This window comes from Lithobates pipiens, unplaced genomic scaffold (genome assembly GCF_037356315.1).
Source record: "Lithobates pipiens isolate NorthernLeopardFrog02 unplaced genomic scaffold, aLitPip1_a1.2 Scaffold_27, whole genome shotgun sequence".
Taxonomy (NCBI): Eukaryota; Metazoa; Chordata; class Amphibia; order Anura; family Ranidae; genus Lithobates; species Lithobates pipiens.
The window spans coordinates 12,025,616-12,045,238 of record NW_027507788.1 but is presented as its reverse complement, the minus strand read 5'-3'; the positions used below and the strand labels follow the sequence as shown (position 1 = coordinate 12,045,238).

Sequence of the window (19,623 nt, the reverse complement as noted above, 5' to 3'; positions counted from 1 at the left end):
TGAAAGACAACGCAGCTGCCCTCACCTCATCCAGTAGCTGTACGGAGGCCTGGAGCGTCTGCTTCCATTTCTGCACCTCGGCATTATGGAAACGCTTCTGTAGCTCAAGTATTTCCGCCCAATCCGCCGACGTCTGCGGGAACCTCCTAGGGATAGAGACAGATGGTGTTTAAGGCTGCAGGGACCAGCTGCATAGGAAACGCTAAATAACAGCGTATTTCTATTTTAGGACGGAGTAAGGGAGGGTTGGATCCTGCGCCAGGTTATATTACCATCTGCGTCCCCCTTAGGGTGACTGCCCTTCACTTCCTGTCTTGGTGACCACACAGTGAAATCTCCCCAAGACAGACACAAATAGCAATATAAATCTAAAAGTGGCTCCAACCCTTTAAAACATAAAAAAAAAAAAAAAAAAAAAATAATCTTTCTAAAGTTTAAGTCTAAAATTATGGATGGTCCTCAATTTCAATGGATAACAGCTTGTGGTTATGCATATGGGTGAAATATTATTCGTTTTATATTTTCTAACAATGGCAGGAGTGGATAGAAAGTATATAGACGCCAAGAACAATAAACTTTACAGCATAAGTTCCTTGTGTTCAGGGGCGGACTGACCATTGGGGCACTCGGGCACTGCCCGAGGGCCCCATGCCACTAGGGGGGCCCCATCAGGGTTGCCAGCCTCAATAAAACCAGGGACAGTATGTAAAAATCTGTGTTTCTTTAAAAATCCCAAGATTATAGCTGCCCCACCTCTCCAGTACCTTTTCAGTGTGTGTATGTGTATACTGTGTGTCTGTGTGTCTGTGTGTGTGTATACTGTGTGTGTGTGTGTGTGTATACTGTGTGGCCCCATAATCTCCTATTGCCCGGGGGCACCATACTCTTCTATTGCTCGGGGGCCCCATAATCTTCTATTGCTCGGGGGTCCCATAATCTCCTATTGCCCGGGGGCCCCATGAGTTGTCAGTCGGCCCCTGTTTGTGTTAAAGTATCCTGAAAAGAGAGACAAGGTCAAACTGAACTGGCTGCATGTAATCTGATCCTGAAGAAGCTCACTGCTGCCCTCTAGGTGACAAACTTCTTTTCAATGACTAAACACAGCCTCTCATTCTCTATCTCCTAAGGTTAAAAAGTCTGACCAATCGGATGGCTTAGTCAAAACGGATGAATGAGTATATTTACCCCTGGGACACGGCGTAGCTCTGCCAAGTCTGGAATGTCCGGGCGCTGTGCTCCAGAGACCACAGGCGGTAGAAGAGCATTAGATTCAAGGCCAACAGGACAACAAGGCTGGAAGGAGACAGGGAACCAGGGGTTAAACGTCAAATATTAGGATCACATGACTACGGGAAGAGATAGAGTGATATGGAACGAAGAGACAGCCAATCAGATCAAGCATTTGAAATGCTGCTGGTCACTGGAATATATATATATATATATATATATATATATATATATATATAGATATATAGATATATATAGATATATAGATATATGAAAATGGAAAGATCAAAGGGATTTTAACAGTGCTTGTTATTAGAGAAAAAAAAACTAGAAAAAATAAAAAATTGTAATACAAAATGATACAATTTTTTTTTTATTTAGCTCAAGATTAAAATATACTGTAAATGTAGAAACCGCAACAGTACAATGCAGTGCGATACAATGGTGGTCTAGATGAACAAATATACTGGATGACAATATTTTATTGCACATTTTCCCGACATGTTTCACAGAAATGCTTCCTCAGGGGATGTGCGAATATTCAAACAGTAAAATACATCCCCTGAGGAAGCATTTCTGCGAAACATGTCGAAACATGTACTGTTGCGGTTTCTATATTTACAGTATATTTTAATCTTGAGCTAAATAAAAAAAATTGTATAATTTTGTATTCCAATTTTTTCTATTTTCTATGTTTTTTTCTCTAATAACAAGCACCGTTAAAATCCCTTTGATCTTTCCATTTTCATATTTTCTATTTTTGGGATGTGGTGCCTATCCTTATGGGTGCTTATTCTGTTTAGCTGAACCAAACTCTTTTGTATATATATATATATATATATATATATATATATATATATATATATATATATATCTATCTATCTATATATATATCTCTATCTATCTATCTATCTATATATATATATATATAATCTAGATATAGAGATTATATATATATATCTATAGCTAGATTATATATATATATATATATATATATATATATATATATATATATATATATATAGATAGATAGATAGATTATATATATATATATATATATATATATATATATATATCTCTATATCTAGATAGATTATATATATATATATATATATATATTTATTAGTATATTGAAAAAGTATTCGTACCCCTTGACATTTTCCACATTTTGTCATCTTACAACTAAAAACGTAAATGTATTTTATTGGGATTTTATGTGATAGACCAACACAAAGTGGCAATAGTGAAGTGGAAGGAAAATGATAAATGGTTTTCCCATTTTTTTTACAAATAAATATGTGAAAAGTGTGGGGGGGGGGGGCATTTGTATTCAGCCCCCATTACTCTGATACCCCCTAACTAAAATCTAGTGGAACCAATTACCTTCAGAAGTCACCTAATTAGTAAATAGAGTCCACCTGTGTGTAACTTAATCTCAGTATAAATACAGCTATTCTGTGAAGCCCTCAGAGGATTGTTAGAGATCCTTAGTGAACAAACAGCACCATGAAGACCAAGGAACACACCAGACAGGTCAGGGATAAAGTTGTGAAGTATAAAGCAGGGTTAGTTAGTTTAAAGCTCTGTTCAATCCATCATTGGAAAATGGAAAGCGTATGGGCACAACTGCAAACCTACCAAGACATGGCAGTCCACCTAAACTGACCAGGCCGGGCAAGGAGAGCATTCATCAAAGAAGAGCCAAGAGGCCCATGGTAACTCGGGAGGAGCTGCGGAGATCCACAGATTAAAGCAGGCTTAGCGATTTGCTCCTTGTCCAGTCCATTTAATAAGACAACATCTCTTTGAAATTCAGATTAATGTGAAGCATCCACATGACCAAAGAGGACTGGGAAAGAAGTAAATTTACAAAAGCACCCAGCCACGTAGAGAGGGTTATTCATACGCCGTGGGTAGGTATCAGGTAGGAGGCACTCTTACTCACACAATACTGATGATAAATAGCATGCCGGGGATGTTTTGTACAGCGCCTCGATCCGATAGGTGGGAGAGCTGCGAGGACACGCTGCCTGTGCGGAGGAAAGAAAAAAAAAGAAAATGAGTATGTCAGGAGAATCACAGATCTCTGGATCTCTGCCATAAGGAACTGTCAGGTTCTGCTATGCCAAATCCACGATAGTAAAAAACAAAAATCTTCAATCACATGTTATCAGTTCATGTGGCAGGGACTGATACATCTAGGTCTGTATACCATGCAGAGTGCTGCAGAACAGGTTTGTGTTATAGAAATTATAATGGAAAAGCTCAGATTCATATTGCTTTCGGAGGAGATTTTCCAACATTTCCTGTGACCATGCAGGAAATGAAAGGAAATTCCCCCCCCCCCTGTGGGTAACAAAAACTCAAAGCTGGAAATAGGGGAAGGGTCAGAGCTATATTTGACACACCACCCAAAAAAAAAAAAATTAACTACCCAAAAACAATAGAACAAAATGACCACTTAAAATGTTGGACCACATTAAGGACAACTCAAATATCCCATAATAATCCACACCAGAAGATTAGGGGTGCCGTTCCAGGCTCCTATCTGGCCAAATCAGGGGACTTTCATGAGGGTGCAGACTAGGGGTGAACGCGTTTCGGCTTAACCATGAGGCGAAACTCGTTGGGCCATGGCCAGGACGGAGCCTGGACTGAGGCTGCTTTTAATACAGAGACCGTTGGGCTTTGCCTCACCCAATAAGGCTACACTATATGGCTTAAAGTTGGTGGAAACCTGATCATGAAAACTCAATACGATCTTGTTGGACATCCCTTTGGACATCCCATTCCAAACCCATGGCCAGTAATATGGAGTTACCCACTTTGTGGCTATAACATCCTCCCCTCCCTCTGGGAAGGGTTTTCACAAGATTTTGAAGGGTGTCTGTGGGAATTTGTGTCCATTTGTGATGTGAGGTGCCGAGGTTGGACAAGAAGTCCTGGATTGCAATTGAGGTTCTAGTTCTTCCAAATGAATCTACCTGCAATGGTGATTCCTTTATTATTTTCTTGAAAAGAGACAAAATGATCACATTAAGGACAACTCAAATATCACACAATAATCCACACCAGAAGATTAGGGGTGCCGTTCCAGGCTCCTATCTGTCCAAATCAGGGGACTCTTATGAGGGTGCAGATTAGGGGTGAACGCGTTTCGGCTTAACCATGAGGCGAAACTCGTTGGGCCATGGCCAGGACGGAGCCTGGACTGAGGCTGCTTTTAATACAGAGACCGTTGGGCTTTGCCTCACCCAATAAGGCTACACTATATGGCTTAAAGTTGGTGGAAACCTGATCATGAAAACTCAATACGATCTTGTTGGACATCCCTTTGGACATCCCATTCCAAACCCATGGCCAGTAATATGGAGTTACCCACTTTGTGGCTATAACATCCTCCCCTCCCTCTGGGAAGGGTTTTCACAAGATTTTGAAGGGTGTCTGTGGGAATTTGTGTCCATTTGTGATGTGAGGTGCCGAGGTTGGACAAGAAGTCCTGGATTGCAATTGAGGTTCTAGTTCTTCCAAATGAATCTACCTGCAATGGTGATTCCTTTATTATTTTCTTGAAAAGAGACAAAATGATCACATTAAGGACAACTCAAATATCACACAATAATCCACACCAGAAGATTAGGGGTGCCGTTCCAGGCTCCTATCTGTCCAAATCAGGGGACTCTTATGAGGGTGCAGATTAGGGGTGAACGCGTTTCGGCTTAACCATGAGGCGAAACTCGTTGGGCCATGGCCAGGACGGAGCCTGGACTGAGGCTGCTTTTAATACAGAGACCGTTGGGCTTTGCCTCACCCAATAATGCTACACTATATGGCTTAAAGTTGGTGGAAACCTGATCATGAAAACTCAATACGATCTTGTTGGACATCCCTTTGGACATCCCATTGCAAACCCATGGCCAGTAATTTGGAGTTACCCACTTTGTGGCTATAACATCCTCCCCTCCCTCTGGGAAGGGTTTTCACAAGATTTTGAAGGGTGCCTGTGGGAATTTGTGTCCATTTGTGATGTGAGGTGCCGATGTTGGACAAGAAGTCCTGGATTAGGCCGAATTTAGCATCTTTCGGGCATTCGGATGCATCCGAATAAAAAAATAACAAATTACAACGAATACGAAAGAAATATAACGAATGAATTCGACATGATTCGAAATTATTTCAACTGCATTCGAAATGGTTTCAACATGATTCGACATTATTTCAACCGCATTCGAAAATATTTTGTGACCCGACTTTAGGGCCATGTATCTTGGGATCACTTGGTGCTAGACACTTCAAATTTGGATATGTTGTAGTGCCAGTATTATTGTGTTTGCATACCAAATTTGGGGTTTCTAGCTATAAGTGACCCCGAGATATATGCCCCCAAAATCGGGTCGCAAAATGTTATTAGTTATTAGAGCAGAGAATGACATTTTGCGACCCGATTTTGGGGCCACATATCTCGGGGTCACTTATAGCTAGAAACCCCAAATTTGGTATGCAAACACAATAGTACTACACTACAACATATCCAAATTTGGAGTTTCTAGCACCAAGTGACCCCGAGATACATGGCCCTAAAGTCGGGTCACAAAATATTTTCGAATGTGGTTGAAATAATGTCGAATCGTGTTGAAATCATTTCGAATCCGGTAATGGTGATTCCTTTATTATCTTCTTGAAAAGAGACAAAATGTTGTGGAGAAGGCTTCCTACACATTGTGCATATAACAATCCAGAAAGTTATTAGGCAATAATAGTTGTGAACAGAGTTGGCCTTAATGAAGTAAAGACAGCGTCCCCAAGGTGCGCTGCCCTATAATTACAGGAGAACGCATATGATCAGGCTGGAAGATTATCACGAACTTTGTGTTCTAATTACCAAAACAAGAACATGGTAACCTTAACTACAGCATGCAGTAATTGGATTAGAGACGGCCTAACGGACCTCACGCTAACGAGGTCAACTGGGACTGAAGATTTCCAAAAATAAACATCAAATTTAGCAGAAGAAAGTCCATTGTGATCAACCCTTTACCGGCTTACATCTGAATTTCACTTGGAAATGGAAAAAAGAAGCACAATGGCCACATTCTCTCACCTGACGCTCTAGAGTGGCGGGCCGCCCTCTCGCTCTCCAGCGGCGGAGGGGCAACACTCAGTGGGTCGATGTGGTGGTTTTTCCAGCTCAGCGTCCGCTTACGGCGGCGTAAGGTTGGTTTTTCTCTTCCGCCCAACTCCTCCACGCAGGACTGTTCAAACTTGACCACCGCATCGGCTGAGATGGTAGAAAGGAAAAGAAAAAAAATGTAAGTCAACAGGACAACACTAGTACAGATAAAGACGGGGTTCGTAGACAGACCATTAAAGTGTTCTCCTACTTTCTCTACAAATGTATCTAACTCCCCGGGAAACTGCTACATGCACAGGCAAAATATTCTGTTTGGCCAGTACTGTGATTCATGCATCCCTTTGAGGCAGCAGAGCTAGTCCCTGGACCTTCTTGTAGACCAGCCTTACTCAACCTTTTTACCCCGGAGGAACCATTAATATAATTTTGAAGTCTCAGGGAACCCCTGCTTTATCTCATGGTGAAATAGCGTGAGAAGTAAGCTGCTGAATGTTTTAAATAAATTAATACAGAATATGACAAACCTAGAAACATTTGATTCCCAGAACCAATCATTTTACAATGCTCTCTTGCTCTATATGTCAATAATAATCATGAAAAAAAATAATGAAGACCAGAAAAGAAACACAAACTGTGAAAATGATAGTGTAGCCTTATATTATATTAGTCATCAGTGAAAAAGTATCCTTCCACTTAGTGATCATGGGTGAAATGCCCCCTTTCATTGGTGGTCAATGGATAAATGCCTCCACCCCCCAGTCTACATAGGTGGTCAGTGCAGAAATATCCCCCTTTCATTGACATTCAGTGGAGAAATCCCCCCCCCCCAACCCCCTGCATTGGTAGTTAGTGAAGAATGATTTCCTTATTTAGTGGAGAAATGCCCCTCTACATTGGTGAGTATTGGGGGAAATTACCCTTACATTGTTGGTCAGTGAAGAAATGCCCCTCTACATTGGTGGTCAGTGAAAAATGCCCCCCTTACACTGGTAGTATATGGAGAAATGCCCCCCCCACATTGGTGATCAGTGGAAAAATGCCCCATACATGGTGGTCAATGGAGAAATGCCCCGTTACGTTCGTGATCATTGGAGAAATACCCCCTTATATTGGTGATTATTGGAGAAATGCCCCTTACATTGATATTCAGTGGAGAAATGCCCCCTTACTGTTGTGGTCATTGGAGAAATGCCCCTACATTGGTGCTCATTGAAGAAATACCCTTTACATTGGTGCTCATTGGAGTAATGCCCCCTTTGAAGAAATACCCTTTACATTGGTGCTCATTGGAGAAATGCCCCCTTACATTGGTGATCATTGGAGAAATGCCTCTACATTGGTGCTCATTGGAGAAATACCCTTTACATCGGTGATCATTGGAAAAATGCCCCCTTATATTGGTGCTCATTGGAGAAATGCCCCCTTACATTGGTGATCATTGGAGAAATGCCTCTACATTGGTGCTCATTGGAGAAATACCCTTTACATCGATGATCATTGGAGAAATGCCCCCTTATATTGGTGCTCATTGGAGAAATGCCCCCTTACATTGGTGATCATTAGAGAAATGCCTCAACATTGGTGCTCATTTTAGAAATACCCTTTACATCGGTGATCATTGGAGAAATGCCCCCTTATATTGGTGATCATTGGAGAAATGCCCCTTACATTGATATTCAGTGGAGATATGCCCCCTTGAATTGCTGCTCATTGGAGAAATACCCTTTACATCGATGATCATTGGAGAAATGCCCCCTTATATTGGTGATCATTGGAGAAATGCCCCCTTACATTGGTGATCATTGGAGAAATGCCTCTACATTGGTGCTCATTGGAGAAATACCCTTTACATCGATGATCATTGGAGAAATGCCCCCTTATATTGGTGATCATTGGATAAATGCCCCTTACATTGATATTCAGTGGAGATATTCCCCCTTGCATTGGTGCTCATTGGAGAAATGTCCCCTTACTTTGATAGTCAATGGAGAAATGCCCCCTTATATTGGTGATCCTTGGAGAAATGCCTCTACATTGGTGATCATTGGAGAAATACCCTTTACATTGGTGATCATTGGAGAAATGCCCCCTTATATTGGTGCTCATTGGAGAAATGCCCCCTTACATTGGTGATCATTAGAGAAATGCCTCAACATTGGTGCTCATTTTAGAAATACCCTTTACATCGGTGATCATTGGAGACATGCCCCCTTATATTGGTGATCATTGGAGAAATGCCCCTTACATTGATATTCAGTGGAGATATGCCCCCTTGAATTGCTGCTCATTGGAGAAATACCCTTTACATCGATGATCATTGGAGAAATGCCCCCTTATATTGGTGATCATTGGAGAAATGCCCCCTTACATTGGTGATCATTGGAGAAATGCCTCTACATTGGTGCTCATTGGAGAAATACCCTTTACATCGATGATCATTGGAGAAATGCCCCCTTATATTGGTGATCATTGGATAAATGCCCCTTACATTGATATTCAGTGGAGATATGCCCCCTTGCATTGGTGCTCATTGGAGAAATGTCCCCTTACCTTGGTAATCATTGGAGAAATTCCCCTTATATTGGTGATCATTTGAGAAATACCCCTTACTTTGATAGTCAATGGAGAAATGCCCCCTTATATTGGTGATCCTTGGAGAAATGCCCATTGCATAATGGTTGGTGTAGTAATGACCCTAAAATGGATGGTCAGTGGAGAAATACCCCCTTACATTGGTGATCGGTGTAAAAAAAACAAAACTTTGCTCTGATGATAGAGTGCAGATTTGGCCCCTAACATTGAATGTCAGTAGGAAATTGCCCCTTTCATTGCAAGTCATTGCAAGAGGGAGGGCATTCTGTCATTTCTCACTGTTCATGGATAGTGATGGACGAACTTCCGACGGGACGTTTCGCGAACGCGAAACGCGAACGGACACAAACGTTCGCGAAAACGACCGTTCGCCGCGGGCTCCATTGACTTCAATGGGAGGCGAATTTCGCAAACCTTTAGGTCGAATTTGCGGCCACGGGGTAATTATTAGGGGGTAGCACGTAGTCCCACCACCTGGACAATAGCATAATACATGTATGAGGTGAATTTGGGATCGATAACTACAAGCATTTTTTTTTTATTTGGGAAATTGTTCTGACAATTCAGGACTATGGAGCTAATGAAGGCAATGGAGGAGAGGGAAGGTCAGGGACCAGGGTAGGCAAACAAGAGGGTGCAGGAGATACAGAGCACTGACAGCAGCACCGTAATACAGAGCACTGACATCAGCACCGTGACATACAGCGCTGACAGCAGCTCCGTGACATACAGCGCTGACAGCAGCTCCGTGACATACAGCGCTGACAGCAGCTCCGTGACATACAGCGCTGACAGCAGCTCCGTGACATACAGCGCTGACAGCAGCTCCGTGACATACAGCGCTGACAGCAGCACCGTGACATACAGCGCTGACAGCAGCTCCGTGACATACAGCGCTGACAGCAGCTCCGTGACATACAGCGCTGACAGCAGCTCCGTGACATACAGCACTGACAGCAGCTCCGTGACATACAGCGCTGACAGCAGCTCCGTGACATACAGCGCTGACAGCAGCACCGTGACATACAGCGCTGACAGCAGCTCCGTGACATACAGCGCTGACAGCAGCTCCGTGACATACAGCGCTGACAGCAGCTCCGTGACATACAGCGCTGACAGCAGCTCCGTGACATACAGCGCTGACAGCAGCTCCGTGACATACAGCGCTGACAGCAGCACCGTGACATACAGCGCTGACAGCAGCTCCGTGACATACAGCGCTGACAGCAGCTCCGTGACATACAGCGCTGACAGCAGCTCCGTGACATACAGCACTGACAGCAGCTCCGTGACATACAGCGCTGACAGCAGCTCCGTGACATACAGCGCTGACAGCAGCACCGTGACATACAGCGCTGACAGCAGCTCCGTGACATACAGCGCTGACAGCAGCTCCGTGACATACAGCGCTGACAGCAGCTCCGTGACATACAGCGCTGACAGCAGCTCCGTGACATACAGCGCTGACAGCAGCTCCGTGACATACAGCGCTGACAGCAGCTCCGTGACATACAGCGCTGACAGCAGCTCCGTGACATACAGCGCTGACAGCAGCTCCGTGACATACAGCGCTGACAGCAGCTCCGTGACATACAGCGCTGACAGCAGCTCCGTGACATACAGCGCTGACAGCAGCTCCGTGACATACAGCGCTGACAGCAGCTCCGTGACATACAGCGCTGACAGCAGCACCGTAAGCAGCCCCAGGAGGAAGTCAGCACAGCACAGGGATGGTGTGATCCCCTCATAATAAGAACCCCCAGGAGGAAGTCAGCACAGCACAGGGATGGTGGGAGCCCCTCATAATAAGAACACCCAGGAGGAAGTCAGCACAGCACAGGGATGGTGGGAACCCCTCATAATAAGCAGCCCCAGTAGAAATATGACACCGCTCAACCTCTTCAAAGAGGAGGGTAGGGGCATATAGTACGGTGTGCTTTTTTGGGTCAGGGAAGTGAGCCAAATGAATTAAGAAGGTCTGTGTGCTTGATTCCAAAAATTGTTTATAGACATATACATGGTCTACTGATCACATGTGTTGAATTCCTCCGAGATCCATGCCTCATTCATTTTTAGAAATGTGAGGTAGTTAACACTGTGGTGAGCTAGGCGAGTACGCTTATCGGTCACAATCCCCCCTGCTGCGCTGAACGTCCTTTCGGACAGGACACTGGATGAGGGGCAAGCCAACAGTTCGATTGCAAATTGGGCAAGCTCTGGCCAGAGGTCAAGCCTGCCCACCCAGTAGTCTAGGGGTTCATCACTCCTCAGAGCGTCCACATCGGCCGTTAACCCAATGTAGTCGGACACCTGACGGTCTAGGCGTTCCCTGATGCTGGATCCGGATGACACCTGTCGATGGGTCGGCTGAAAGAATGACCTCATATCCGAAGTCACCAACACATCTTCAAACCGGCCTCTTCTTGCAGGCGCTGTTGGATTGGTACCCGCAAATCCTTCTCTGGGAGTGGGAATTGCTCCTCTGCCAGCGCACGCAAAAGCAGAATGCAGCATTTCTCGAAGCAAGGCCTGGAAGTGCTGCATTCTGACAGCCCTCTGCGACGGCGGTAACATTTCCGCCATTTTGTGTTTGTACCGGGGGTCTAAGTACGTTGCCACCCAGTACTGGTCCTTGACCCTCATGCTTTTTATACGGGGGTCCCTATTAAAACACTGGAGCATGAAGGCCCCCATTTGCACTAAAGTGGAAGCGGTGTGGTGGCCTGGCTCCTGCTCATCATCCAGGATAATGTCGTCCTCTTCATTCTCCTCTCCCCATCCTCGCACAACAGGGATCCCAGAAAGGTTTAAAGCATGCTCTTCTTGCTCCTGCTCATCCGCCCCGGCACCATCCTCCTCTGACTCCTCATCAGACTCCTGTTGTTGACTTGTCTCAGATAGAGTAGCCCCCCCTGGGAATTCATCCAGCATTGCGACTTCCTCATCTTCCCGCTCCTGCTCCTCCACAGCCTGATCAATGACACGACGCAATGCACGCTCCAGAAAGAAGGCATAAGGTACCATGTCACTGATGGCGCCATGGCTGCGACTGACCAGTTTGGTGATCTCCTCAAATGGCCGCAGAAGTCTGCATGTGTCGCGCATGAGCAGCCACTGGCGCGGTGAAAAAAAACCCAGCTCCCCAGAACCGTTTCTTTCGCAGAGTTCATACAGGTAGACGTTAACTGCACGTTTCTGCTGGAGCAGCCTATCAAGCATATAGAAGGTTGAGTTCCATCGCGTCGGGCAATCGCAAATAAGACGTCTGACCGGCAGATGGTGTCGCCGCTGAATGTCAGCAAGGCGAGCCATGGCCGTGTAAGATCTTCTGAAATGGGCCGAGATTTTCCTTGCCTGCCGCAAGATGTCCTGGACCCCAGGGTATTTGACAAGGAATCGCTGCACGACCAAGTTTAAGACGTGTGCCATGCACGGCACGTGCGTGATTTTGCCCTGTTTCAATGCGCTAAGCAGATTGGCACCGTTGTCACACACCACTTTACCAACTGTCAAATTGAGCGGTGTTAGCCACTCATCTGCCTGTGAACGCAAAGCTGAAAGGAGTGCCGGGCCAGTGTGGCTCTTTGCTTCCAGGCACAACAGACGCAGCACGGCATGGCAACGTCTCACCTGGCATGTGGAATAGGTTCTGGGGAGCTTGGGCGGTGCAGTGGAAGAGACGCTAGCAGCGGAAAAGGAGGAGGCAGCTGAGGAGGAGAGGGAGGAGGATGGAGTAGGAGGAGGAGAAGAAGAGTCAGGCCTGCATGCAATCCGTGGCGGTAAAACCAAATCTACACGGGTGCCACGGGTTACATGCTTGACGGCCGTCAGAAGGTTCACCCAGTGGGCAGTAAAACTGATATACCTTCCCTGCCCGTGTTTGCTAGACCACGTGTCTGTGGTCAGATGTATCTTGGCACCGACACTGTGTGCCAGAGATACATTCACTTGCCGCTGAACATGGCCATATAGCTCTGGGATGCCCTTCTCTGAGAAATACTTCCTTCCTGGGACCTTCCATTGTGGTGTTCCAATGGCCACAAATTTGCGAAAGGCCTCCGAGTCCACCAGTTTATATGGCAGTAGTTGGCGGGCTATGAGTTCTGACAAGCCAGCCGCCAACCGTTGGGCAAGAGGGTTATCCGGCGTCATCATTTTTTTACGCTCAAACATTAGGCCCACGGAAGCCTGCCTTTTTGCAGAAAAATGTGAGCTTGGCGTGATGGAAGGTGGAGTGGAGGACAATTGTGAGGAGAGAGGAGAAGGAGAAGTAGAAGACGAGGCTGGACGGTGAGAGCCTGCAGTGTGGCTTTGTGTGTTCCGTTGCTCCCACTGGGCTCGGTGATGGCTGCTCATGTGCCTTCTTAAGGCGGTCGTCCCTAGGTGAGTATTGGGCTTACCGCGACTAACGCGTTGACTGCAAAGATTGCAGATGGCAACGCTATTGTCAGCAGCGGACACGTTAAAAAAAGCCCACACTGCGGAGCCATGTGCCGGTGTCCTGGGAGCGCCAGATGTGACCGTACATGGTCGATGACTCGCTCCTGATACATTTGCAGTCTGCTTTGTCCCTGCTGTGCAATGTAAGTCATTGCTGCTTCTCCTCCCTATCTGCTGGTCCATATCTCCCTCTGAACTCCCCTCCTCTTCCTCTCTTGTGGGCACCCACGTGACATCACTAGACACGTCATCATCAACGTCACCTTCCCCACCGCTATAAGTAGAGTAGGCAGCAACACCGGGGACCAACCTCCTCCTTGGGCTGATCTGGGTACTGGCGTCAGACTGCTGAGTAGCGCTTGTTGCTACCTCCTCTTCCTGATCCAATACCAAGAGTGGCTGCGCATCAGAAATGTCCTCTTGATATGGATCGGAAAATAATTCCAGTGACTCAAGCGGAAGGTATGTGGTGGTGGTGGTGGTGGTCGTGTTGTTGGTGGTAGTGTCTTTGGGGGTGCACATAGCAGAGAGTGAAGAAGAGGGTGCAGATCGAGAGGATGAGGAGGGTGCAGAAGAGTAAGGCTGAGCGAGCCACTCAACCAAGTCTGGTGCATCCTTTAAAGTAATTGAACGCACCTTCTGCAACTTCCCACTTTGGCTCAAGCCTGTTGCTCCTGCCCTACCCCTACCACCCCTGCGGAAGGGCCTGCCTCTTCCTCTGCATGTCATTTTTTAAATGACCCTGTGACAAAACTCTTAGTCCCTATACCGCTGAAGGACTGCTGCAGTATAGGTGAGCGGTCAGCAGTGGTGCACGTCAACCCTATCTATTGTGGACCTATAGCGGTCCTTACAGAACAGCAGACTGTACCGCACTCAAGCCTATGTACCGTAGCACCCTATACCAAGTTACCAGTCCTTATAAAAACTTTTGTGGACCAAGCAGGTTGTGTGTTAGTGTTTAGCAGACTGTGCGTCAGTCCCTATACCGCTGAAGGACTGCTGCAGTATAGGGCAGCGGTCAGCAGTAGTGCACGGCAACCCTATGTATTGTGGACCGATAGCGGTCCTTACAGAACAGCAGACTGTAACGCACTCAGGCCTATGTACCGTAGCACCCTATACCAAGTTACCAGTCCTTATAAGAACTTTTGTGGACCAAGCAGGTTGTGTGTTAGTGATTAGCAGACTGTACGTCAGTCCCTATACCAATGAAGGACTGCTGCAGTATAGGGCAGCGGTCAGCAGTAGTGCACGGCAACCCTATGTATTGTGGACCGATAGCGGTCCTTACAGAACAGCAGACTGTACCGCACCCAAGCCTATGTACCGTAGCACCCTAGACAGACCAAGTTACCAGTCCTGATAAAGAGCTTTGTGGAACAAGTGAGTTGTGAATGATTAGCAGACTGCAGCAGAAGGGCAGCAGTCAAGTATAATATTCTTTCTATATTTGGAAGAAAGAATATTATACGTGTACAAGCCTATTACCGTACCACTGATACCAGTCCTGAAAAGAACCTTTGTGGAACTAATAGTAACAGCAAGTCTTTAAAATTATCCTCACTGCCTGACACACTGCTTCCTGCCTGTCCCTATACAAATTGGCAAAAAAGAGTAGGCTGGAACGATTAGCTGGAACAGCTCTTTTGTGGACCTGATAGTAACAGCTAATGATGATGATGATGATGATGATGAAGAAAGACTAATCTGGCTGAGCTGTCCCTAAAATAGCAGCATACAGCGCTCTGTCCCTTTATCTAAACTGACAAAAGAAACTCAGGCTGCTGACCTAACACCTATACCAGTCCTGAAAAGAACTTTTGTGTACCAAATAGCTAGCGTTTTCTCTGTCCCTACTCCACACAGGATCCTTTCCCTACAGTGACAGAAGAAAGAATGTAAAATGGCCACCGGATCGGGTGTATTTATAGGTTAGGGGGAATGTCCAAGTGTCCATGAGCTGTCATGTCTCAATTGGTTGTCCTGTAACACATGATAAACGTGTCACGAAAGGTTAAAGTTCTTGTATACATTAAACACGTAAGTCCGCCGGGGCGAACGACGGAAAAAGGCGTTCGAACCCGCGGACGGCGAAAGTCGGAAATTCGCCGCGAAACGACCGCCGGGCGAACCGTTCGGCCATCACTATTCATGGAATCCCTAGCTATCTCTGGTTGAGAAAGTCCATTGTAGACTATACAGAAGGTAGGCAACTCAGCCAGCTCCAAGACCCAACCCATTCTGTGATTGGACGATGAAAGAGAAGCACCATGCTGATTAAGTCATCAATCTCTTCTCCGGTAAGCATGTTCAGACTGTGAATGATAGTGTAAAGCTAATGATCTCTGATCGGCCCAGTGTGCTGCCCCCTCTGCCTCAGTGCCGGAATTACAGGAGGCTTTTAAACCATTGATAAATCAACAATTAGTCTTCCCTTTAATTTTTTTAAATAAATAAAAGCCTAAATGGTGGTAAAACAAAAAAAAGTGTAATTATTTCAATAAACTTTGTAAAATAGTGTGTATATGTGACAGCACTAGTCCACATGGCTGACTCCATGTAAGGGCTCAGGGCTCACACGGCCCTCACCCACTCCCCTTTCTTCCAGCTATGTTTACCAGCCGCCTACATCATTCCACATGCAATATTTATATTTGCATTCGCACAAAAGGAACGCTGGGCTCAGCGGGGCCAGGATAACTTGCAGCACGGAACAAAAAAGCACCGCTAAATCCACTAATGGACATTAATAATACATCAAAGGCTTGACATTCCTGAGCTCGGCAATACCTGCAATGACTGGAGTGTTTACACTTAACGCAACCAATCTGGGAACCTGCAGAGAGCAATGACTGTTTTCTCTTTTGCCGACGTTCAACACACCGATGTCTGCAGCTAGTATGAATACCTACCTATGTCACTGGAAAGGAGCTGAACTCTATGCAAACAGCTAGATACACAGACGAAATACTTAGAAGGGAGCGGTTTTAACTGGCAAGGGATTTGTATTTCTGTCCATCAAGTCTTGAGGTTTAACCACTTGCTTACTGGGCACTTAAACCCCCCTCAGTCCCAGACCAATTTTCAGCTTTCAGCGCTGATGCACTTTGAGTGACAATTGCGCGGGCATACAACACTGTACCCAAATGAAATTTTTATCATTTTTTTCCCACAAATAGAGCTTTCTTTTGGTGGTATTTAGTTACAGCTGGGAGTTTTATTTTTTGCTAAACAAACAAAAAAAGATGCAAAAAAAAAAAAAAAAAAAATCATGTTTTAATAGTTTGTTATAAAATTTTGCAAACGGGTCATTTTTCTCCTTCATTGAAGTGCGCTGATTAGGCGGCACTGATAGGCTGCATTGGTGGGCACTGATGGGCTGCATTGGTGGGCACTGATGGGCTGCATTGGTGGGCACTGATGGGCTGCACTGGTGGGCACTGATAGGCATAGTTAAGGCGGCACTAATAGGCACAGATAAGGCGGCACGGATGGGCACAGATAAGGCGGCACTGATGGGCAAAGATGGGCACAGATAAGATGGCACGGATGGGTGGCACGGATAAGTGGCACAGATGGGTGGCACGGATGGGCACTGATAGGTACCACAGATAGATGGGACTGATGGGCACTGATAGGTGGCACTGATAGGTGGCTCTGATAGGTGGCACTGCTGGGCACTGATGGGCGGCACTGCTGGGCACTGATGGGCGGCACTGCTGGGCACTGATGGGCGGCACTGGGGTGCAGCACCTTTGAGGCAGATTGGGTGGCACTGTGGGTGGCACTGTGGGGTGGCACTGTGGGTGGCACTGTGGGTGGCACTGTGGGCACTATGGGCACTGACAGGGGGCACTGACGGGGGGCACTTACTTTTTCTTTTATTTTACTTCAGGATGGCACTGCGGGAGGCAGGTGGGCACAGGCAGGTGGCAGGTGGTCCCTTGTATTGATGGCCGTGATCGGGACTGATGTCCCGATCACGGCCGCCGGTGATCGGCTTTTTTTTTCTCTCCTCGCGCTGTCAGCGCGAGGAGGAATAATAGCCGATTACCGGCTCCGTTCTATCACATGATCAGCTGTCATTGGCTGACAGCTGATCACGTGATAAGGGGTCGGGATCGACCCCTTACACGGATCGGTGATCAGGCGAGTCTCACGGACTCGCCGATCACAGAGCGCGCCGCGCGCGCCCCTCAGGGGGCGCGCAGGCCGCTCGTAACCAGGACGACGTCAATAGACGTAGTCCTGGAAATGTAGGTCCGCGCTAATGCCGTCATTTGGCAATAGCGCGGATCTGAAGTGGTTAAACAGCACATCCCAGTCTGGTAGGGCAGGAGACCTGATTTTTTAATTTTTTTCTGTTGCTGTTCGGTCTTGTCCCTCCCCAGCATGTGACTGAACAATGACTCTTTGACTCTCAGATCCAGAATAAGGAAAAGTTACCATACATTTTTAATCCTCTTCCTCAAAGCCCAGGTCATCCTGGACCAGCCCCCAACCTGTGACTGAACAGTGAAAAGAGTAGCAGAATGACAAGCTTGTCTCGCTGTCACTCTGTTCTCTCCTCCTCCTGTACAGGGACTGCAAGAGGCTGATACCAAGTCAAATTCAGATACTCTTCCTCAAAGCCCAGGTTATCCCGGACCAGCCCCCAACCTGTGACTGAACAGTGAAAAGAGTAGCAGAATGACAAGCTCGTCTCACTGTCACTCTGCTCTCTCCTCCTCCTGTAAAGGGACTGCAAGAGGCTGATACCAAGTCAAATTCAGATACTCTTCCTCAAAGCCCAGGTCATCCCGGACCAGCCCCCAACCTGTGACTGAACAGTGAAAAGAGGAGTAGCAGACTGACAAGCTTGTCTCACTGCCACTCTGTTCTCTCCTCCTCCTGTACAGGGACTGCAAGAGGCTGATACCAAGTCAAATTTAGATACTTAAAATGCTTGCATTAAAAAAAAAAAAATAATAATGATGTATTAAAGATTGTCTGTGCCTTTTATATACTTTAAGACTATTGAGGAATATATTTAAGTTCACATTTTTGTGATCGGAGTTCGGCAAGTTTTGGTCTCTGTCAGATTTTTTTATTGCTTTCTGTGTCCTCAGTGTTTAGTGACCACACGGGAAGTGAAGCGTAACTTTTTCCAGTGGGGCTTCTATCCCTTACCTACCTCTGTTCAAAAATGTTTAGGTCGGGGTCCCACTTTCATACTTGCTGCAGGGTCATGAATTCTGATGCACTTGTATGTACTTTCCAATATCCATTATTCCATATGTAGGCAATTCTTTTTACATTAATGGGCGATCTCACTTATGAGAGAAGGACTCCAATGGAAAATCCATTTGACTTCCATTACCGAACAAATAAAGATTGGTTCATGTTGGCCCACTTCAACTTTCCACGGAACCAGTTGGTTCAATATGAGTTCCCACTGTACCAGTTCACTGACCAACTGGGTCCCCCTGTGTGTTCACTCAACAAGTTCATTGACTGACTGGGCCACCATGAGTTCCCGTGTACCAGTTCACTAACTGGCTGGGGGCCCCCTGTGTTTCCAATGTAGTTCACCAACTGATTTGTTCAATATGAGTTCCCACTGTACCAGTTCATTGATTGGCAGGGTCACCCCTTGTTTCCCATGTACCAGTTCACTGACTGATTGGGTCACCATGAGTTTCCACTGCACCATTTCACTGGCTGGGTCACCCCACATATCCAATGTACCAGGTCATTGACTGACTAGATCACCCCATGTCTTCTATGTACCAGTTCACTGACTGATTGGGCCCCCCATGAGTTCCCGGTATACCAGTTCACTGACTGATTGGGCCACAATAAGTTCCCACTTTACCAGTTCATTGACTGGCTGGGGCCCTCTGTGATTCTAATGTACCAGTTCACTGACTGATTGGTTCAATATGCATTCCCACTGTACCAGATCACTGGCTGGGTCACCCCATGTTTCCAATGCAAAAGTTCACTGACTCACTGAGGAACCATGAGTTCCCAGACTACCAGTTCAGTGACTGTCTAGGTCACCCCATGTGTTCTATGTACCAGTTCACTGACTGATTGGGTCACCATAAGTTCCCACTGTACCAGTTCATTGACTGGCTGGGGCCCCCTGTGTTTCCAAAGTACCAGATCACTGACTGATGGGTTCAATATGAGTTCCCACTGTACCAGTTCACTGGCTGGGTTACCCCATGTTTCCAATGCACCAGTTC

The 19,623-nt window shown here is 46.2% G+C and overlaps 1 protein-coding gene across 1 annotated transcript in view; it reads right to left on the bottom strand.

Annotated features, from left to right (window-relative positions):
- GRAMD1A (GRAM domain containing 1A) overlaps nucleotides 1-19,623 on the bottom strand; it is a 182,007-nt gene that overhangs the window by 6,275 nt on the left and 156,109 nt on the right. Inside the window, exons 15-18 of the mRNA XM_077456438.1 lie at nucleotides 6,329-6,505; nucleotides 3,173-3,257; nucleotides 1,186-1,293; nucleotides 26-146 (exon numbers count right to left, since the gene is read on the bottom strand). Of these exons, the coding sequence (XP_077312564.1) occupies nucleotides 26-146; nucleotides 1,186-1,293; nucleotides 3,173-3,257; nucleotides 6,329-6,505 (491 nt within the window). The remainder of the gene's footprint in view (nucleotides 1-25; nucleotides 147-1,185; nucleotides 1,294-3,172; nucleotides 3,258-6,328; nucleotides 6,506-19,623) is intronic.